The sequence below is a fragment of the Copadichromis virginalis genome, linkage group LG3, assembly GCF_057382275.1.
Source record: "Copadichromis virginalis isolate Kocher_CV1m ecotype Utaka linkage group LG3, C_Virginalis_male_GT1.1, whole genome shotgun sequence".
NCBI classification, from domain to species: domain Eukaryota; kingdom Metazoa; phylum Chordata; class Actinopteri; order Cichliformes; family Cichlidae; genus Copadichromis; species Copadichromis virginalis.
The window spans coordinates 43672724-43696584 of record NC_140620.1 but is presented as its reverse complement, the minus strand read 5'-3'; the positions used below and the strand labels follow the sequence as shown (position 1 = coordinate 43696584).

Here is a 23861-nt window from a genome sequence, read left to right as displayed (position 1 = left end):
TTTTTTATTACAATCAACAGACGTTCTTCTTCTACTACTTTTCGACAGTGTTGGAACATCGCATGAACGCCCCCTGCTGTCCGGTATGCATGGACAAACGTGTACGATGTGATCCATCAGCGTAAAGTAAGATTTACAAATGGTTATAGCAGTTTGTGTGTAATTCCAGCCCACACACACACACACACAAGTACAAATCGGTCTGAACATTATTCTAGAAAAGTGTGTGGTCAACGTGTAGTAACCAGCTAACATGTGTTAATGCACAATTGTATTTGATTTGTTGCTAAAATGTGCTACTTGATTGCTTTCTGTTAGTTGATTTGGATCTAACTGTATTATTAAAATAAATTCTAAAGACTTCTACCATAAAGCTTTCCCGTATCAACACCGGTTCTCTCGTATGATAATTTCTGTTTCTATTATCACATCTATTAAAAACATGATGCTAAGCTAAATTCAAATCCCACATACCTTAGAGTTTTTGCAGCATCTGTACTGCAGTCTGTCAATGTGATAAAGTTCACGGTCACAAGCTTCATTCAAATCTTCACGTGTCTAGTTAAAATAAACAACTCTGAACCATAAGTATGTATCAAATTTATTCTCAAATACACAAGCAAAGGTGGCAATATGAAATCAAGCAATGTGACACTATAAATGTCAGCTTTCTGAAATGTTGACTCTTCATTTAGCACCTTAATAGTTAGTTGGGTTACACATGATTTATATAGTCACACATAGAAAAAGGAACGGGTGAATAATGCGAGTCAGTAACATAAAAATAAGCATGGAGAGCTGGGGCATTTGGATCACAGTTACTGAGGATATACACTGCATGTAGGTAAAAGTACCGCTGTGGACGTCTAGTGCCACGAGTACCATCGAGCCTCTACAGCCTGACACAAAAAAAAAAAAAAAAAAAAAAAAACACCCCCACCCCGCATTCCTCACAACAAGAGTTATCTCATGACTAGGCCTAGACAGTGATTACTAAAAACAAGTTCTTCTGACATTTTTGGACCTTTCTTTCTTTTCACATTACAGTTTGCTGGTCTGTAGAGTTGCATATACACAGGAGTAATAGATATATACAGAGGGGCTCACTGTCAAACAATGCTGAAACAAAAGATGCTTGCTGTACCTGGAGTGTGAAAACGTAAATAATAATGGAAAGGCACTTGATTTGCTCCTGTGCAGCCAATGAATCTGGCCTGAGTGCCTGGCGCCCTCTAGTGCCAAACTGTGGTCTCAGTTGTTTCTGGATGGGCAGCTCAAGGGCAAGTGGCTGAACTGGAAGGGTCTTCCCATGATAAAATATTAAGTGAGTGTTTGAAGGAGTGTAATGATCAAATGCTAAATATTGTACAGTTTTCTGTAGGAGGGAAACAATAACCTCCTGGGTTAAGGCCTGAAAAATAAAAACAGGCTGCGCTCTGTAGTGGATTTGAAGAAGAGAAGCTAAACTTTCTACATAGATCAATTGAGATTTGTCCTATCGTCGTTCTTACTTTAAAACCCTGTTCGACCAAATTTAGTGTCAAGCGCCCCGACTCCAACAGGCACACACGAGTTCAATAAGCTACCATCAGATCCTCGTCCACACAAGTGGGAACACTAACTTCACATGAACGGACACCAAACACAAGGAAGAGAAAAAAAACTACATGACGTCCACGAAGAACTCGCTGGGGTTTCCCATGGCCAGGTGGAACGACTGCCGTGACGCAGTGAGCTCTGGGGGTACGGAACCCAGGTCACGAGTGGGCGGAGCACCAGGCGGTCCTCCAGGAGTGGAGGAAGGAGGTGGAGGTAACGCGGGGTGCATGGGAGCTGCCGCCATCGGCTGCGTGTGCTGAAGGCCGTGGGCGGTTGCCATGGCCGGGTGTGGATGCTGGGGTACCATCATCACCATCATGGGGTTGTACGGCAGGATTCCCGGCGGGTAGGGGGACATGTGGGGCGGTTGGGGTATGCGGTGATGATGCGAGCGTTGGGAGGAGGCGTGGCTGTGCTCGCTGGGGGCGGCTGAACCGTGGCCGCGCCTCAGACTGCTGCGCGTCGAGTACTCAGACTCGCTGCCGCTGCCGGAGCGCGAGTCGGCCCCGCCACCTTCTCCACCACCGCCGGACGGGGATTTCTCCCCTCCGCCCACAGTGCTACCAGGGCCTTTACTGCTGCGACGCCGCTCACCCTCGCTTCTCGTCGAGCCGCTGCTCCGGCTCCCTGCAGCAACACGGGAGAGAAAATACTGTTTGATAACAAGTCAAACAAATCTGAGCTCTGATGACACTGCTTAGCTGATTTACCAGTTTTACTAAAATTATTTACACTTTTCTGTGAAGTCTTTCTTGTGTAATTTCTTAGCATTTTCCACACAGCTGACTGCTGCCCCCCGGTGGAGGTGGGTTAGACCAACTTAGTTGCATGGATTGTGTGATGGCTCAGACAGAACAGTAAAGATGCACCTCAGGACACACATGGGACGAAGACACATTAGCAAACTTAAGCTGCCTTTGTCTACAGTTTTATTTATAGAAAAACTGAATTAAAAGTGTTCATAGGAGGTGGTTCATTTATGATATTACTTATTACTGTGATCTAAATTTACTACTCTTGCATTGAAGTTGTGTCCTAGCAGCAGGCGATGGAACCATTGGCCCTAACACTTTGCATATGACTGGGTACAGCCACCAGACTGTGCTGTTTATGCTTTTAAACAAAGATTTCAAGAAAATGCATCATTTTCTTTTGTATTTGATTAAAGTGAAGATTAACGATTGAGTGGGCTGAAGCATTCTAGTCTTTGGCAATGGCTGGTTGCAAACTCCTGTGTGCAGATGTCTTCAACCTTTAACTCTACATATGCAACTATCCTCTCTCCTTTGCACAACAGGAATTGCTGCTCATTTTGATTTTTCACTTTTTAATAGCCGAATTTTGAATCACAGATGCTACAGACGCTCTCCTGAGTCTCTGGTGTAGTGGTGAACACATTCATCTTACACGTGAAAGATAAAATGTGTCGTCTGAGACCAGGAGGAGGCAGAATCCCAGTCTAAGAGGTAGTGTACTTTAATTTGTGGAAATGCAGTGTTCTCATGCATGAAGGCACTTTTGGCTCACACAAAGGAGGTTTAGGCCAAAAGCAGTAAAATGTTTTATTAAAAGCCCGTCATTTACTCAGCTTCAGACATTTTTATTCATTAAATGGGCAGAAAATAATATAATGCAGACTTATTGCAGTTAGTGGACATGGATCAGGGATGTGCTGTCATCTTCAAATGACCCATCTGAGCCAAGGAAAATCCTGAAATGTTAGAAATTGAGCAATAGGCTCATATGTCCTGTTTTATTGTATTTTCTAATATTATATCCATGATTAATAGCCCTGTGTACAGTCATCAAGAGCCACAGGATATATTATACACAATGTCAGAGCACACTATGTAGCTCTGTCATGAAAAGCTAAACTTCTTGAGTAATATTTTGGAGTGGCCCTTCAAACAGGAATAGTTTGCTCACAGCGGCCTCACCTACAGCATCTCACTCTAAAAATAAATACTGGATAAAAGAACATTTCTCTCCGCTTACCTTCGCTGTGTTGGCTGCCAGTGCTGCCCGGGGCGTAGCTGTAACTGGTAAGCTCGTGGTACGGAGGCGGCTGGCTGGAGAAGGGATGTGTTGGGTATGGCTGATAGGGGAAGGTGTGCATCATGGGCCACGGGGAAGCCCCAGGGAGCGGCAAGGGGGCCAGGGTGTCCTGGTCCGAGGCGCCGCTGGAACCGTCGTTGTCATTCAGAGACAGATTGGCCATATCTGTGTGGGAGACACGAGGGAGAGGGTGAATAATGGTGCAAAAATGTTCCTTCAAGATTTACAGCTAACAGAGAATAATTTTTAGGTTTGCATGATGAATGGCTTCAAATATCAACATCTGACGTGAAAAGATCTTTTCTTGCACCAAACCCGAAAAAAAGATGACTACATCTGAACCGTTGATATGGTGCAGCTGGTGGACAATGATTGGTCTTCTTTCCTGAGATTTCATTTTAGCGATGGCAGGACATTAAAGAATCCTTTGATAACTATGACGTCAAATGTCTAACCCCTTCTACAACCGGTGCGTCCACCAGTGCCCATGTGCAAAATGTGATTAAGGATAAAACTCAGCAGTCGGATGTGTTGCTCAGTGTTTGATGTCAGGGTTTTGCAGCCACTCACAGTTCTCACAGTCGCTCAAGTCTCCGAATACATAGTAGCACTGTTCAGAGAATGTGATCTTATTGACCGTGTGACGAATGAAGCCGGCCTTCAGCAGGTTGCTGGCGTACTTCCTGGCTTCACGGCGGTCCTGAAATCCCTCGATGTGGTGAAACAACCACTCAACTACGTCTGAACCTGATGAGGGGTGCAGAGAAATCATTCTAATCATCATTAAGAAACATTTTGTCCCATAGATGCCAGGTTTTCGTAATAAAATTCAATCATGAAATAAAGAGTTTTGACTGATCTTTTAAAAACAAACTAGCAAAACAAAAACACACACTAGGCTCAGTGCGTGCTCACATAAAAAGATTTGTTTCACACATGACTCTTTTTCTAAACATAATCCCAGTGAGAGCCCCTACTACAACCAGAAAACGTACTAAATGAAAATGATAATTAAAGAACATCTTATTATAATGAACATACCATACATATATCTGCATGGACCTTTTTCCCTCTCGTGCAAAACTTTGCACGAGCATACCTCAGTTATTAACATATGTTTTTTAAATAATCATAAATCCCAGTTCATGTTTCATGTTCATCCCCTGTGAATGCTTTTGTTTTAAGCGTCACGTTCGTCATGTGGCTTAACAGTCACTAAAATTTGCACCCATGATGGAATTTTGTTCAAATCACCAGTAAACACAGAAGGAAAAATTTGAAAAAGAGCGCCGCAGGCCGGTAAATATAACAGTAAAACCCAACATTGTTACAAAAAAAGGGGACCTGAGATTAATGGTTCAGTGCGACGATTTATCGAGTCATGTAAACGGGAGCATTTCACCCACATTTGTGACTAAAAACAGACTCGCAATAGAAACATATTTAGGTGCAGAGTGTGAATAAAAAGTTTAACATTAGGTCACTGCTGCAGGGATGATGATGCTGGCACACTTTAATGTGGAGCCGGAGTCTGTTTACACACCGCGAGGAGCAAAGAGGCGGCGCCGTTATTAAACAGTAATTAAACAAGAAGGAGCAGTTGATCCATAATAAGACAAAAACGTTTCTTATCTTATTACTCCATTAATCGATTGACTTGATAGATTACTTGATGTGTAAAATAATCAATAGGTAAATACAAATTTGAATTTTTCAGTTCAACTTGTCAATATGTGCGGAGGATTTTAGAATTCAGGTTATGTGTTAAGCCGTAGTTACCACACTGATTGAACTAGATAAAGACACTAACTCATTAATGTTGTTTGTCTCCCTCTGGAGGCCACATCAATATGAAAACAACAGATGTTTTCATATCTGATGTTATGCCTGTAGACAGTTTGAGAAACAGCAGATTGAGTTTGAGAAAAAACATTGAACTTTAAATGCAGCACCATAACAGCTGCAGTGAAGAGCAACAAAAGCAACACCGCCATCAAATGTACCACACCACACAGCTGGCTGGGTGTGGTTACACATTTTATTCCTAATACACTTCCTTATATTTAACTTCCCCATGTCTGTAACCTCACTGCTTGCATTCTGTTTGAGAGTTTGTTTTAAAGTGAAGGGTTCCCAGTGCTGGATGCAGACCACTGAGTCATGTATTTATGTGGAGAAACTGAAACATCAACACCGCCGGGCTTACTTCTGGCTTACATCTAAAGTAGCCGAGTGGAAATCTAACCAGCGGATTATTTATAAATCAAATATCTTTAAGAGGAATTTAGCAGGAAAACGACAAGCTCAAAAACTAGCCAGGTGAAATGAACACCTCTGACTGAAAAAAAACCTGCCTGACGCCTGAGGTGTGCCTGTAAGCTGCTGTGTTAGAGTGCATTAAGAAGTTAGGGGGGAAAGTAATAAAATCAGAGACTGAATATAACACCAAATTTTCATTTCAAAAAGCACAAAGTAGACAAACACGTAGTAATTATCCCTTGTGATTCAGCTGCATGCGATTCCAATTTAACACATGTTTTCATTCAAAACAGGCATTCACGTTTGTACTTGAGGGGTTTTTCCTCCCACAAGTCACACGGTTTTAATTCTGTGAACATAATGCCTGCCCTGTAAAGTCCTGTGAGCCGCAAAAAGTTCATGGAACGAGTGTAGTCTCTCTTGCCTCGTTTCCACTTTTTGTCTTACCTAGGAAAGCGTTGGGAATGGTGATTTTAAGCCACATGCGGTCCCGGACTTCCAGACCCGACTCTGGTGAGGCCATGGCTTTGGCGACAGATGCCATGTCAGAGTGCAGTGATAAGTTAAAGTCATCAAAACCTGGAGAAGGATGAAGAATGGTTAAGGAAAAACCTCAGGAGGGAAAAACATGCAAGAAAGCATGACAGATGAAAACAGAACGGGGCCAAAAACAAGAAAGCAAGGAGTGGAACTTCAAAGAGATCAAAAGCAGGAAAGCAGCAGACGTCATTTATCACACAACAGCCGCGACAAAAGCAGAAAGACAGATGTGAAAGACGACTCCTGTGCCAGTGTCGGTGGGAGACAAAGACGGACACAGACTGAAGAAGGGGAAAGAGATACTTTAGAATAATGACCTGAATTCAGACTGAATATCACGAGTCTGGATATGAAACTAGACAACTAGACACGAAGGACAGTTTTATGAAAATAATACACAGCCATGAAAAGGCTGGTATTACTAAAGGGGATATTATAAAGGAGCAAATATAGAGTAGGGTGAACGCAAAGACGCTTACGTTCAGTCTCGGTGACGGAGGACGAGGACGTGATGGTGCTGAGGGAGGAACTGCCTGGGTAGGGAGGGTAAGCCCCGGTCATGGCCACGGAGTGACTGACCCATGCTGCAGGGTCAATGGGTCGGACCGGCTCATCTGCAGGGTGAGGAAAACAATTAGGAAACAGTTACTGACACAAACATGGATCCGTGTGTTGTGTCTCAGGCAGAGCTGTACGTACTGCGAGGCAGAGTGAAGTAGCCCTGAGGAGACGGGTCCCAGCACTTTGCCACTGTGAGGATGATGGGCCTGGAAAAGAGTACGCAAACATCACGACTACGGTCAGATCACATCGTCCACGCTAATACTGGGGTGAAGATTTACCCGATACAAAAACGTCACATGGCAACAAGACAAGGCAGGGCATGTCTGAGAGTGAGAGCTGTGTGTCAGCCTCCAATGATCATTTATTAATAAAACAAAACAAAAAAAGACAGATACTTCTACAACCTCCCAAAGCACAGTACTTTGCAAAATATGCAAGAAAACTGAAGGTGGAGAGAACGAACACCTTTCACCACTTGAGGAAAAAACACAAGGCTACGAAGAAGGAGATACTAGCAGCGACGTGCGATTTAAACAAATCTCCACACAGCGTCACTGGAGCGCTCACTAGCTACACATCATAAGACAAGAAGAGCAAATGATGGATCAAAGTTACTGAAACAGGACTTTAAGAAGCTGGATTAAAGCCCAACCCAAGATATAACATCACAGAAGGACAAGAAGGAAAATCCCCTTTATTTACTTACACTTCTAAATGCTGCTGCCTTAATAAAACTGCAAGCATCAATAAAATGCTGTTCAGTAAACTTTTCCTATATTCTCAGAAATATCATTATTGCTTCTCTAAATATCATGATATAATTTTGAGACTATACCACCCATCCCTGATAACAACAAAAGCTTACTACCTGTTGACAAGACAAAACCTGAAAACATTTGATATATCATCTAAAAAGTCAGATGGAAAAAAAAAAAAACAACATACCCTGGCTTGTGTACAATCTCCCTCAGGACCCGCACTGCATCGTCGTTACTCATATTTTCAAAATTGATGTCATTCACCTAGGAGGAGAGGGGATAATGAGGCATAAGAAAAAGGTTTATTTAGACTCATAAGTGGAGATGAATTATTTATTGATGCTGATGATGAAGAATAACAACCAACTGTTTTGGTAGCTGATTAATCAAAGTCTTTTCAACAGAAAAATGTCAGTAATTTCCCAGTTCTAGCTTCTTGAGCGGAACAAAAAAATAAAATAAAAACCAGTTGCATTCATACGCATAAATACTTCCTTTGTTTATGTTTAGAGAGAAACAGATGTGTTCATGTAGACAAGGAATGAATTACAACTGAAGTGAACAAGCACTGATCTGGACTGGATCACCCACTAGAAAAGCTCCTGAAATGAGACCCAGCAGATCTCAAAACCAAACAACCACACTGGTATTTCCTGGATAAACCAGCTGTCCGAGCAGCAATTTAAAAAACTAAATAAATCAAGACATCGTCATTTATATAGGAAAAAGCCATCATTCCTCCTCACCTGCAGCAGCATGTCACCAGGTTCAATGCGTCCATCAGCAGCCACAGCTCCTCCCTTCATGATGGAGCCAATGTAGATGCCTCCATCCCCCCTTTCGTTGCTCTGACCCACTATGCTGATACCCAGGAAGTTGTACTTTTCTGTACGGTTGAGAAATCACAATAATGTTAAGACGAGGTGAACATTAGGTAAGAAAAATGAATCTGAGATACAAGTTTAAAGGTTCATGAGGTGCATGAGGAGAGTACAGACCCATGTTTAGAGTGACGGTGATGATGTTCAGAGACATCGTGGAATCTGTAACACTGCTGAAGGAGGAGGCCTGGAGCAGGAAATGACAACATTACACTACAGACACTGACGTGACCAAAATATTTTATCTGTTTGCACAAAGTAAATCGTGCGCACACACCCTCTCCAGACGTGGGGGACGCTGTTTCCTCCGTCGACGATGTCGCTTAAGAAGCCTCGAAGCTGTGCTCTGCTCTGTGGCACTGCTGAACCTGTTCAACAAAAGGTGAAAGGTCAAGAGAGAGAAATATCTCATAAACCTTTAACAGGCTTGGTTCTTAAGGAGGTCAACACAAATTTAAGGGACAGCTTCTCTCGCATTAGCCTGTTCCATCACCTACTGGATACATACGACATTTATCGCTTTCTCACCTGCTCATCGTGTCATCGTCCTCAGAGTCGCAGAAGCTGGTCGTTTCTAACTCGCTGCTCATCACCGTGCTAGAGCTCTCGTATCCTGCCAGGTGGCGCTCCAGACGACTCTGGCCGTTCATACGAGGGCCTGAGATGCCGCACGAGAGTCCCCAAAGACAACAGGAAAATAATCAACATGATTTTTCATGTTTGTGCAAGTCAGGGTTTCCCTATAGATCCCAAACATTCCTCACTCCTCAGCAACTCTCTGATTATATCAACTTGTATTGAGTGTCTGGGAGATATAGACGTGCCAAATCTTGATAGGAGGCAGTATTAAAAGGATTGTTTTCGTGTGCACGAGTGTCTCACCGTGTTGTTCCATGCTCTCTCTGTGCCGAGGCCTCTCTCTCCTGAAAGAAACTACAGACTCCGTTTCAGTCTGGTCGTCCAAAGTCTCCACGCTGCCTGTTGCATTGGGACTGTAAAAACAAGCACAATTACAGATGGAATTAGAGCACGACTGGATTTCAACACTGGATTTGCACTAATCAGTGTTTACAACATAAAAGGCATTTCTAACTACATACGTTTTTTATGTTATGCATTTTTGCAATTATAGTAGGCTAGAAAGTACATGCCCTTCCTTAATTTACCTGTTCTTTTAAAGCAGTATTGCCTGCTGCTGTATACGAATATCTATGCTTTATTTTTTCGTCCTAATTTCTAACAGCTTCCTCTGAATGAAAATGGGCTTAACTGAATCTGACACATAATACAAGTATTTATATTATTTATTAATTATCATACAAATAAATAAAGAAAATAAGTGCCAATTTGCTATTTAGAGAACTGTAATATTTTCAGGAGGACATTTGAACAGCCTGTCAGTGTTTCTGCTGGACAAACTTCAAAAGAGGCCTTTTTTCTAAATGATCTCATTGCCATCTTTGCAGACATTTTGCTGTTATCTCCCAAGAGACATCCTTATCAGTAATAAACTAGAATCAGCTGATATCAGTCCATTTCTTTAGTCAAACTCTAGACTATTCTTCAGTTAAACAGAACTACTCACTCTTTTCCTTATTTTCTGTCACATTTACAGAACATTTACATATTTATATCACGCTATTTAAAAACAACTTGGTAATTGTCCAAATAAGTGTCCTGAGAAGGACCAAGGCCCAGTATAGGCTCCTTAGATGCTGTCAGACTACTCTGTGAGTCTAAGAATACAAATATAGAGCTGAACACACGTACAACTGTTCCCTTTTAAACACCAAATCAACATTTTAATACATACTTTTAGCATTATGTGCTTAATGTTGCTTACATTAAAGTTGTCGGTCAGGTACGTGTCACTTTAATCAGGCCTTGGACATGACATCTGCTATGTATTACATTGTCTCTTATTGCAGTGAAGGCTATAGAACAGCACAATCTCTTTGCTGGTCCAATATTAGCACATTTTCCTACAATGATCAAAAAGTTTAAGACACATGAAGACACAAAGCACGGCATGGTCACTGTGCATTAGAGCTACTGTAATTTTATTGACATCACACAGTAAGCTTTTCATTTTTTTCTACCACTCACATGGATTTCTTCATTTTTGTAAGCTGTGTGTACATCAACACAACCACAATCAGACTGAATGATAATTAGTTTGCTTTTAAGATTCAGACCCACTGTCCACACTATAAAAACTTAAAAGCACAACTAACACTGGATTCATGAGACCCACAATTAAATGGCTGGTTGATTGTTTTTTAACATACAAAAAAAACAAAGAACTTTCCCCCAAAATCAGTTTCTCATAGCTTGGTGTTATATCTACACTGATAATACATCAGCATCCAGTACCCCGGACACCACCCAGTCATAAAAACAGCTGGTTAAACTGAACCTTTTCTTTGGTACCAGAGACCCTTTCATTTGAAGATTGTCACGTATGAGCAGTAAGGTGTCGGTCTAGCTCCAAACATATTATGGAAACAAATAACTAATTTACTTTTTCTTCTTTACTTCCTTACTAATGACTCGTGAAAAAGCAGTGTGCAGATATACTTGGTTTTTTATAAAGATAAAGGATGGACTATGGTTATAACTATAGTTTTCAGTAATGTTGGATTGGTCATATCAATATCAATATTAGATTACATGAAAGGCAGCAAACATCGATGTATATCTAAGCTGGTGACGCTGATTAGATTCACTCACTGAATTCTACCTTTTTGATTAGCTTTATACTGCCCAGGTGTTAGAAATCATCCCTACAGCTATTGAATCATCTGTTTATATCCTGTTGAGTTCAATTGGCTCGATCCACAAAGAGCAGTGAATATCAGAGTAGCAGTTCATCACAGCTGACCTATGATTTATGTACAATAATGCAAAGATCTACTGGATATCCCAATACAAAACAGTGTGCAACCACTTCTGATTTTTTGGCCCACACTGATACACATTTTTGCTACACCTGATCTTACAGCTTGCCCACCTGTGAAGTCCCACTTTAACCTTCTTCGTACATGTATGTACAAGCTGTACAATATGACATAATATAATACAAATAAATAATAAATAGTTATTTTGAAATTTATACTGGTTTTTTGCTTTTTTAAAAGCTGTCCTAATCACACACGTGTGTGCGCATGGATGTTTTTGTTTGTTTGTTTTAAAAAATGAAATGACTATATGTAAGATGAGATCTCATTCTTGCTCTAAAGACTTGTATTAGCTTGACAGTTTTTAAGCTTCATTCACTTCTTCGTTTTGCTTTTTCAGCTCAAAACTAATGTTTTTGGTAGCCTCTGTCTCAATGCAGGTTCTGGTAAACCCAGCGTTGAATACCTGCCCAGGAACTGACAGCAAACAAAGTGAGAAACCAGTTGGTTCAGTGCGATTAGCAGATCTTTCCAAAACAGTGTTAAACAAGAATAATCACTAGGAAACTGTTTGTTGACACATTTGTCATATCAACTTAATGTGATGTTACAGTTTTCTGCAGTAACCCCAACTATCCAAACCAACTAGACCACATTTCACAACATTTCAAAGCACACTGGAAGTTCTTGAATATGGCAAAAAACATACTCAAACTGTGTGAGGGAACACTTCAATCAGATCTGTCTACTCAGGGATTTAAAGCTTTTCCTTGTGTCAATAACAAGGGCGGTCCCAGCTAAGATCAGTTTCAAATGAGCTCACATATTCGTGCGTAAACCTGATACTCTGAGAGTGTGAGATATTCAGGTAAATATACAGTTTCTAATTAAAACTATAGGAGGAGCACAGGTGTGTGTTGCAAGTCTTCAAGTACAATGGGTGAAAAGTGGTGGATCATCCCAAAACTACATGAGATCAGCTTGTTAATGACCTGAAGACAGTTGGGATCACAGTCGCTAAGAACAACACTGGTAACACACTTGAGCACAATGCAATGAAATCCTGCAGCGCACACAACATCCATACATGCCACCCTTCCTGATTTTTCTGTGAGAATCCCGAATTTCAGTGCCATCCATCCATCCATTCGCTACTGCTTATCCTTTTCAGGGTCGCGGGGGGTGCTGGAGCCAATCCCAGCTGTCATAGGGCGAGAGGCGGAGTACTCCCTGGACAGGTCGCCAGTCTGTCGCAGGGCCAACACACAAGGACAGACTACCATTCATACTCACATTCACTCACACATTCACACCTAGTGGCAATTTGGATTATCCAATTAACCTATCCCCACAAACTGCATGTCTTTCAGAATTTCAGTGCCCCTGCCGAAAATCTCCCGATTTTCCACCCGGACAACAAAATTTAAAAACCATACCCCAGATAGGCCCAGGCAATTCCAGTTTCCAACAATGGCTACTACTACTGCAGTTACTTAGTTTTAATACTACTCTAATTATTCTTTCTGGGTCACAAAATAAACTTTCAACATATTTTCAGGCGAGAATGTAGCTGTGTAAACTTGAGCTGACGAGAACAGCAAACTCCCGGCACATCGTTTATAAACCCCCGCGGTCTTTCACTACTCAGGATAAACATGATATATAAGTCACTTAAATAACTTAAACATGTTATTGTTTGGCTTTTTCAGTGTTTTATTTGTTCGTGAGTAAATCGGTTTGGCTGAGATTAAAATTATTAGATTAGATTAAACAAAACTTTATTAATCTCTCGGGAGGGTTCCTCCGGCGGTTTTCACACAGCTGAATAAACGTCAGACAGAAAACTGATTAAACTGAAGTGTGAGATGGTCGAAAATGTACGCCAGCGTCCGGTTATATTTTAGATAGCAAGGAGCAGACGGCAGAGTTTCACTCCACCGAGAGAGCTCGTGACGTAGTTCTGAAGGCTAGACCGTCCAATTTCACGGTCGCTCATTTCCGGTCTACCCGACCCACTTAGACCACGAAGGCCGGGTCCTCAGGTGGACCCAGCCTCTGAATTTGGACACCTCCGCTGTTTCCAGCCGGACAATAATAACGGTGACATTTAACTTATTTTATCCGATAAATAAACACTGTAAAATTCAAATCTAGCTCTTTGACATCATCTCAACCAACTGTGTTTGAAAGGAGGAAAATGCTGAGCACATCCCTGCAGTTCAGGAGTTGGAACCATTATTGGGGCTGTTTTTCTGCTAAGGGGACAGGATGACTTCACTGCATCGAGGATGTCAATGAACAAGACATGTAATATACAATCACGGACGAGAACCTCCTTCTCTCAGCCAGAACGCCGAAAACGGGTCATGGATGGATGTTCTAGCATGACCAAAAAATCACCAAGGCAACAAAGGAGCAGCTACAGATGAAGCAGGAAATCATGAAGTGGCCTAGCCAGTCTTCAAACCTCAGACTTATACAAACTCTGTGGAGGAAGCTGAAGTTTTGAGCTGCCATGGGGCAGCTAAGAAAGGATTTAAAGATTTGTGCAAACCTGGTGACCAACTACAAGAAACATCTTACAGTTGTGCTTGCTAACAAGAGTTTCTCCACCAAGTACTAAGTTTTACTTGTTGATCAAATACTAATTTCATGACAGTGACATGCAAATCAGTTTAAAACTTTTATGCAGTGTTTTTTTCAGGATTGTTCGCTGATGTTACCTTAAACTACCTTAAAATTTGAAACTGTTCATTTCCTGATAAGTGAGCAAGCTTGCAAACTTCAGCAGGGGATCAAATAATCATTTCCCTCACTTTAAATACACAGTAAATGATTCATGATTCACGTGTGTGTGTGTGTGTGTGTGTGTGTGTGTGTGTGTGTGTGTGTGTGTGTGTGTGTGTGTGTGTGTGTGTGTGTGTTGCTTACTGGAAAGATGGTGGTCTGGAGTCCCCGATGCCCCCGGTCCTCTCTGCAGGTGGGGGAGGAAGGGGTGGCGGAGGGGGCAAAGGCTGGGCAGTTGTTTCCACAGGGGGGACCACTGCCACTGGAGGCTCTGCTGCTGGAGTGTCTGAAGATACCAACTGATATATAAAAGGAAGCAAAATAAAAGATTTAGAGACAACACAAAAAAATAATAAAGAGAGGAAAGAATCTGAGGTAAAGGTCGAGGGAAGCAGGATGGAAAGTATTAGGAAAAAAGTAGGCAAGTATGTGGAGTGGTGAGAAACTGGCACAAAGTAAGAGAGGGCAGAGAGACGAGAGGGTGAAAAAAAAGAAGAGGAATGAAAGGACGAGAAGGAAGGAGGTGGAGGGCAGAGGGAGGAAAAACGGGTACTATGTCAATTACTTTCACATACAAACACTGTACTCTTTTCAGACGAAGGTCTCAAGGGCAAACTGAAACGCTATCCTACACTTAACCTGTCTCTCTTCATTATACAACAAAAGTGTCCACACACACACATACAAGGGGAGAGAGAGGTATCACACATCAACAATTAGGATGAATGGCATATAGCTTCCAATTACATGGACCATAGAAACACAGAGAGCGGAGTCCAGGCCTTCTTACATCACTGCAGAGCCCACACATAACGTTTCTTATTATAAACTTCATATGAGCTCCAGAGTTTGGGAAGTTTGGTGCATTCAGTGACTTCATATAAACATGCTTTGTATTTCCTGTCAAAATAACTCAACCAAATGTCCACAAGCATGTGCACAGAGACGTTCGCCCACTTTATCCAGTCACTCCCTGCTTTTTGCTCTCCATTAATGGCTACGTAACTGTGAAACACTCATCTTCTGGGATCCCTTCATCCATCTCTCTGTGCAGATCGCATATCAGTCCCTCTGGTGTCTGAGCTTTGTTCTCCCTCTCTTTGAGTTCTTATGCACTTAACAGATGCTCCAGCCCCTGTCCTTCTTATCTGGGCCAAGTCTCAGTGTTTTGTCTCCTTTTAAATGCAACCCGCAGGGTGGAGTACAACAACTGGGTCTTCTACAAGAGAAATGGAAAGTATGAAAGCTGTACCTGGCAACTCGCTGTGCTATAACTGCTAACAAGCCACGCTGCGTGCAGCTCGGCTCGAGTATCAGTTAACACAATCAGAGAAACATTTGCTTCCTTTGTGAATTTGTTTGGCAAACTTAAAAATGCCTTTTCTATCTCGATATGCTCATTTAAATGTTTGCATATGTTAAATTCCGTGCGGCTACAGAATTTCAACTTGACTTTCTCGCCTAATACTATTCTATGTGTTTGCACATGGCCAAGTCATGCATTGCTGCATGTAAACAACTGTGATGCATGCTTTCCTGCTAATATCGCCTTCTAAATCGGGGGTCCAGTTGTTCCAAAATAGCTCAGCTTGACAATGCAGTCACATTGTAGGATATCAATGTGTAGACAGAGTGAAAATTTTAATGTTGCTGGTCAACATTTTAGCTGCGAGTTGACTAAAAAAAAAATTTAAGACACATTTAAAATGAATTTAAGACCATTTAAAACTTTTAAGGTTGTTTATTAGCAAATACGTATTTAAGATAAAAGCTTTATAAGGACTTGCAGCCACCCCGGCCAGATTTGACAATTACCTGGCAAAGAAAATAATGAACTATCTTTTTAATGAGAGCCAGTTTAATATAGCATCTTGTTTATAGTATTGAGTTTTTGCTGACATTGATGTAAATGCGTAAATTTAATAATAGGCATTTAGTTTGTGCTTTGACAATAAGGACCTCCAAGTCTGAGGTCACAGTTCTCAGCTGGAAAGGGGTGGGATGCCCCAAGTGGGGTAATTTAAAGGGTCACTGAGGTGTGAGTGGAGCATGAGACTGGTATACTGGTGTGGTGTCAGCAGTGATGCTATATCAGTCTGTTGTGGTGAAGTAAGAGTTAGCTTGAAAGCAAAGCCGCTGCTCTACCAGTCGATCTACGTTCCTACTCTGACCTACGGCCCTAAGCTGTGGGTATCCACTGAAACTACGAGATGGCAGATACAAGGAGAAGGAAGTGAGCTTCCTCCAAAGGGTAGCTTGGCCCAGCCTTAAAGATAGACTGTGGAGTTGGTAGTTAAGGAGGCGCTCAAACTGCAGCTGCTAATGCTCCACACAAAAAGGACCCAGTTGAGATTGTTCAGGCATCTGACTAGGATGCCTCCTGGATGCTTCTTGGTGAAGTGTTTTGGGCATGTGTTAGTGGGAGCAGGCCCCGGATTAGACCCAGGCCTGAAACTGCCTGCGTTGTCCCCCTTGAAAGAGCTAGAATAAACGTCAGGGAGACAGGGAAGTCTAGACATTTCAGCTTAGACTACTGTCCCACAACCTGGACCCAGATAAGAGGCAGAAGGTGGATGGATGGAAATTTTGTAAACTTTCAATTTACACAAATAGCAGAGGAAACAACACAAAAACACCTATGAATATAAAGCAGATAAGAGCTTTATCTCTACTGCCCTCGGTGTTAAAACACATAACGGGGTAAAACAAATGGTACAAAAAGGACCCCTCTCAAGCTGAATGGAAGCATAACTATGATATGGAAAATATTTGTAGGGACCCTCTCTCAGAAAAATGGAAAAAGTGCATCAGCCTTACTGCAAACATGGACATCATGTCTGTCTCCAGGTTAAAATGTGCACGCTTTCATTTGACAAATCTCTTTTAAATGTTTAAAAGGGAAATGTCATGCAAAGAAACAGTCGGTTCAAGGCGCTCAGTGTAAGAAAATTCTCAAGTGACAAAAGATTTATTGAAGTCTGAGAGTAACAGTCTAGCAAAACTACCAGTGACTCAGACTGTTGATAAAGCTCCAAGAACAATTTTCCCATACTTCTGCTGAATCTGCTCCCTCCTGTTTTACCTGGGTGGACAGTTACTCTGGTTCAGTTTTTTTCCTGTTCCAAGTTTCCAAACGTTTCACCAAAGAGCAAGCCAGGACCAGATGTGCAAACTCTCTGATGACATATAATTGTGCAAAGTTAATGGCTAAAAATCTGAAATCTAATTACTTCATTTTACTGCTGCTGGTTAGACAAGACTGTTGGTCTGAGGGAGGTCTGAAGGAAGACACAGGAAAAAGAAGAGGTGGTTTTTGCAAACACCCTCTGGCTAAACATGATGTAGGCTTATTCTTGAGATTAAAGTTAAGTCTTGACATTTTCAGACAAGCCTCAAGAGGAAATGATGGAAAAAGAAAGGTTAGCAGGGAAATGTGTATAGCTTCCACTCCTGCTTTAAAAAGAAAATAAACAGCAAGTTTATCATCTCTTACCCATGACACCACTCTGCCGTTGAAACATGGCAACTTGGCACTGTCGTCTGAAATCTCTTCCTTCACCACCCTGAAGAACAGAGACACACAGGGAGGTTCAGTAGGTTTGAACGGTTCTGGTTTTCTGACATCATGATAAGTGTGATCTGTATGGTACACTGCAGTGGAGAAAAGAGGGCTGAAAACGACATTAAGTCATAGATGGAAAAAGTGAAAGTGCGGAGGGGAATTAAACAGTTTACATTACCGACACATTACATGAAATATATGAGCCCGTGACAACAACACAGCTGCACCAAATCAAAGTGCCAGGGTTAACTCAAAACCCATCTGGGTAAATCATCAGCTTACAGCCACATCAATGCAGCTGCAGTCGATCACACTCATATTAAAACTGATTTCACTGAAAAACTGGACGGCTGGGAGGAGGATCGCATTCGGCCAAACCTGAGGAACATTTTCTAATGAAACAAGTCAGATTACTTGCTATGAAGAGTAAAGGCAATAGAGATAAGAAGGGGTTCAACTCATGGTTGAACAGAACCTCTCTGGGAGGTACAAAAAATTCCTTTATATAAGAAAAACTTGGTTTAAGGATAAAATAATTTGCATGTTTTTGATTATAATAGGGAATTGATTGTATAACACATCCAAGTATCTCACCAACACTACCAAACTAGGGGCTGGCAAAAAACACCCCTGAAGTGTGACGACAGCAGAAGAAAGAAACTAGTGTGACCCAGTCGAGAGTCTCAAAAATATCTCTGAAATGAAATGAAACGAAACAAGGGCACAGAAATTGTATTAAAAATGTTTTGGATTCAGTCAGCAGAGGTAGAGGAAACCTTGCCTAGGACTGGCTTTTTTAGCATTTGTAGTCACACACCAGGGCTTATCTAATTGTTGGGGTTCTCTCTGTAACAATGTACCATCTTAATCCTGCAATAACCCTGCAAGTATCTTTGAGCGACTGCTGTTGTGAACTGGGACTATATAACTAAACCTGAACTGAATTATACTGGCTCCTTACTGAATAGGCTATTAGGGGAGGATGATCTTTACAGTAAAGCTGATGAGCCTCTGTTACTTCCTCTGGCACAAATCCATCACCTTTCTTGTTCTTTCGGACTATTGTATTAACAAAATTGCACTTATTCTTCAAGTGCGAATGCGACTTCCACAGTGTTGGCGTGGTGTCATTTTGCTAATATCTTAGTTGTACACAAAGGAGAGCCAAAACAGTCAGTCTCCTTCCTGCCCTCAGATTCCTTGAATGTAGATAAAGTTGATCTAAATGTAATGTAGCAGTATTGTAAGAGGTTTAAATGAATATTAAAGCAACATTTAACTAATTTAGCTTCAGTTAGCCCCCATTAAAAGTAAACTCCACACCAGTATAAGTACAAGCTTATCACTGGGATCCTGCTTCTAATCTTATTTCCAAAATACCACCCAAGTCATGGAGCCATGAATCAGCACACTAACAACAAACATCACAAAACTGCTTCACAGACACTGTGGAATTTCTTCTTTTACCACAATGAGCTAAAACACATTGAGCCTACTTGTGAATTACACAACCCGGTCAACTAAATCTGCATGCAAAGCCATTACAGATAACAGCAGCTACTTAACATTAATAGCCAACATGGTCTAAATTCTTTAAAGACAACACATCCGTCTGGCAGTTTTCCCCTCCTCCATCTAAGACTTCCATGTTTACAGAGAGGCAAACATTTGGCTTCAGCTACAGTAGTTCCAAGAGACCGAGCTGGGCGTAAGTGCTACATAGAGGACACTTGGCTGTTCAAGCGTCTCCAAAAGTCTCCTTTTTCCAGCTTCACATGCCAGCGTACCTCCTCTTAAGTGTGTGAGACTTGGTCAGGTTCCACTGGGCTTTTGTAAGCAGCTGTTGAGAGCTGGTTTTGTGGGTGCATGCTAGCATACAGCCGGATTGTAGTGGGCACTATTGAGGATCTGCTGCAGGTTTTGAGAGCCCTGTCTATGTGGCTACTGATGTAGCTAACAATATTTTTTCTTCCTATCCATTACGCTTTTTCAGCACAAATCTGCACCTAGACGGCAGATGGACAGATGCACAAATTGTCTGCAGAGCGTAAGATTGTCGTCATTCCTCTGTCCCCCAAACAAACAAGAGACCACAGTCGAAAGTCATTTCACTCACATACTGAAATGCCTCGAATACAATGCATAAACAACTCTGAAATATGCAGAGTCCTGTTGGATTAACTTAAACTTTTCCCTGCCGACTACCATTCTTCAAGTCCCTTGCTACCCTTAAATTCCTCACTCTCAACACGGCATTGCTGTTCTAACAATTAATCTTACTCAAACAGCTCCCTGATCCCTTCTCAGCGCACATGTATACAGCAGAATATCCAGTGACTCTAAGTGAACACCACCCTGTTCCTTCTCTCCCTTTCTTCTCCCCATAGACACCCAGCAAATGGCCCCTGTCCAGGTCCAGGTTCCTAGCACCAGCCCTGGCCTGCTCTGCCACACACACAGATCTCCTCGACAGCTGGCCTCAACCCAGGACAAATGAAAACACACACTATTACACACTCCTCTCCTGGTTAAGAGAGAGCAGGGGGAAGAGAGGGGGAGAAAAAGTCCCTGCTTTGATTGGACAGCTGACTCAGAGCTATGTTTGAAATTTTTCATCTGAACTCAGTTGGAGATATTCAAATGAGAGAGCATGATGCCAGACAGTGCAATTTAACTTAAAGACAGGCCATACAGTCTTTGAGAGTTTCCAGAGGGTGGCTTGTTTGAGACGTTTAACATTTAGTACTCACACACAAGCACACGGGGTCTAAACATAATCATGTGTTACCCAGTTACACAGGGACAAGCTCTTAATCTGACAGTTAACTTACAAAGTCTAGTAAAGGTAACATAATAAACCGACACGCTGATTGAAAAGCTCGCCAATTATCTTACTGTGCACATGACAGCTGCACACACACACACACACACGCACTCTTTGGGACATTAGACTAAAACTAATACAACAGACCTCCAAAAAGTCTGGAAAGTTTCCTTTTTGTTAAAGTTTCAAACTTCATGTTGGTAGCGTCAGTTTGTGGTGCTTTTGAAAAGAAATTCAATAGAAAATAAACAGTCAGTGAGCAGAGTATCAAGTAACATGTTTTCTTCATGTTACATGTAATAAACAGTAAGTGATTATATTAGTATATATATATGGAAGATATTTGAAAGCATCACCTTAATGGTGAAGTCTCTTTTTCTTGTTGTTATTTGACCTATTTAATTGATTTTTAGTTCAATCTTGTGTATTTTTATCATTTAGTTCCAATGTACACCACTTTGTGTTCGTTTTAGTTCTTTTAAACTGTTTTATAAAAAAAAAAAGAAAGATGCTATAGTATGGTATGCTTAGGTGATGGATCCCAAATCCTAAATATGGGTTTCAAATACGTAGGCCAAACATGGCCATCATTGTGTTCATACTAGTCTAAAAACCTATGCCATAACCTGCCACACATCTCCCTAGAAATGTAAGTACACATCGTCGTCTGTGCAGCTCCTACGGGTATAAATGCAGACGACAGTGTTTGGCACTTGCTTGGGCTCTACATTACTAGATTTGCTGCAGAAGCAGAATTCAAACTTTTAAATCTGAGCTCACTCATACAACAGCAGGTTGCCAAACACAAGAAAGCCCCACCATAATGCTGTGTTAGAGATTTGTATGAAAGTCCAGATATCCGAGTTCTCAGCTGGAATGTTTAACTGGAACGTACCCCTCAACTTGAATTTCCTACTTAGAAAAACGAAGCAGTCCCATAAACCCTGAGGTTACTATCCAAAATGGTACTGGTAATGGTAAAGAGTATAAAAACTACAACTTCTGTGCATTTGTGATTCACTGAATAAGCCATACGCAGAGCACAGGCCAGGCTCCAGCCACGAATGTGCTGCAGCGTTGTTTTTAAGTGCAGAAAAACAAACACTATACTGCATTACTAGTGCTACACCACTGGCTCTACCTTAATCAAAAGCAAAACAAATCCTGTTTTTCCTCACTTTTACAACGTTCCCACTAAACACTCTAATTCTGGAGTGACATCACTTTGTTCACTTCTATGCAAGCAGACTTATTTTCACAACCAGAAGAGTCGCCCCCTACTGTTTATTACAAGGTACTTCCACATTAGCTTCACTTTTCAGAATTGAAAATCATGCCCATCCATCCCAAAACTATCCATCTTTTATATACTGTCCAGGCTCAACGCTATGATGTAAACAGCTCGACTACATTAGGTAAACTGCAACTTCCAATCTTTATTTATTTATTTATTTATTTATTTTTTTTTGGGGGGGGGGGGGGGGGTTACAGGCACTGGTTAGACCAGATGTACAGTATTTTTAAACAGATCTGATATTGATGTTGCTTCTGTTGACAGCTAATAGTGGCCCACCAGCTTTGTCAAAGCCCAGTGAAAAGCCAAAAAATCCACCTCATCTCCGGGTTGATATTAGGGCTGGCTTGGCACAGGCTCCCTGGTGCCATCCAAACGGAGTAAAAGAGGCAAATAGCCCAGACCAAATCTTCATCCAAGACTACAATGTATTTAACAGAAACCCTAAGGGTCTCTCGCTGTGTGAATAAACCACAAACATGCATTCCTCTGCGCGAAAACACACAGCAAGATTGAATTGATAGAGGCGAGGAGACGGCTCTTTCTAAGGAAGTTTAGGTTTTGTGTGTGTGTGGAATTGGGGGAATGAACGGATGGCTGGGAGGCCATAGTGTTAAAGAGGGGAGACAAAACCCGAAAGAAAGAAAAGGCGAGGATTTCAGCAGATGATGGACTGAAGGAGGGAGGGAGGCATGAGGATTAGGGCAAAGAAAAGCAGCAGGGGCAGGGAATGCCTCCCATTGTAATGATGATGTTTTCTGAGAAAAGTCCCAGCCGACACAGCTACCTCTGGTATTTGAATATTCATCACCACTCATTACAACTTTCTGATTAAGGCCGGGCTTGGGGGACTGGGGTCCAGACAGGCTGGCTTCATGCATGTTCACCCTCCCTCGAACCATAAGTTACCCCCAGCGACAAATATACCACAACTGCTCACAAGATGGGATAGAGTGGTTTTAGAGATACAAACAGCATTTTCTCCCACAACTATGTACGCACGTTAGCTCTGGGAAGTCACTCCTCCGATCAGAAAATCCAAGCACAACAAAAGGGGGGCTGCTTTCCAAAATTTCTGTGCCTACATTCACGTTTGCATGATGGATCTCCTTATTTTGCATGCAAAGCTCACAGCTCTCCTTCTACTAGAGACAGAGAGAGGGGAAGGAAAGAAATCACTGGAGCTCACCCGAAGTCTTGGTCCATAGACTTGAAGAAGAACTTGTAGTTTGGCTTGTTCAGGACCTGTTTAAAATCCAGCAAAGTGATATTTTCGGCAGCGATGGGAATCTTCACCAAATACGGCGTCTCCTCCTCGTCGATATGATAAATTATTTTGGTTTCCGCCATCTCTACGTTTGCGGTTTCTTTTTTCTTCTTCTTTTCCTGCCGACCTGGAAGTTTCCGAAAGAAATACACACACCGTGAGGCGAGGTAGCGATAACTTTGTGGGGCAGTTAGCTGGCGGCGGAGCTAGCTTAGGTGGCTAACGAGACGGCAGAGGTGAAACGATGAGGGCCACCGAGATTTTCGGTCCGAGCCGGAGGACGTAGGGAGGAAAAACCCTGCTCGAAGCTCGACTTCCCTGGAGTAAAAACTCGCATTCCCACTGTTACCGAGAGGCGAGGGAAAAAATACGGGGAAGCTACATTCACACGACCTAACTCCCAACAACTTTTCCCCCAACAAAAACATACAGGGGAGGGGGGGTCTGAAAACTTTTCACCACTTGTTGCGAGCCAACGCGGCGTGTGACGTAAAGACGTACCCCCTTCTTTTCTTTTTTTTACGTACCCTTCCGAACCAGACACCCCCCCCCCCCCCGACCTTGTAGTATTAGT

At 42.0% G+C, this 23861-nt stretch overlaps 1 protein-coding gene across 1 annotated transcript; it reads right to left on the bottom strand.

The window, feature by feature from the left end:
• Positions 1-584: 584 nt before the first annotated feature.
• Positions 585-23779, bottom strand: dvl2 (dishevelled segment polarity protein 2). The gene is made up of 15 exons (XM_085451243.1): positions 23210-23779; positions 17834-17903; positions 14485-14639; positions 9539-9648; positions 9185-9314; positions 8934-9024; positions 8774-8843; positions 8522-8661; positions 7963-8039; positions 7153-7220; positions 6933-7067; positions 6361-6492; positions 4225-4401; positions 3595-3819; positions 585-2226 (listed from the first exon to the last, which is right to left on the bottom strand). The coding sequence occupies exons 1-15, from the start codon at positions 23368-23370 to the stop codon at positions 1664-1666; spliced, it is 2304 nt and encodes a 767-aa protein (XP_085307369.1). The 5' UTR covers positions 23371-23779; the 3' UTR covers positions 585-1663.
• Positions 23780-23861: the final 82 nt, after the last annotated feature.

Coding starts and splice junctions, on each gene's coding strand:
- dvl2 (XM_085451243.1), bottom strand. CDS start 23,370: ATGGCGGAAACCAAAATAATTTATCATATCGACGAGGAGGAGACGCCG. Junction 14,640..17,833: donor ACGGCAGAGTGGTGTCATGG/GTAAGAGATGAT, acceptor TTTATATATCAG/TTGGTATCTTCAGACACTCC. Junction 7,068..7,152: donor CTACTTCACTCTGCCTCGCA/GTACGTACAGCT, acceptor CTCACCCTGCAG/ATGAGCCGGTCCGACCCATT.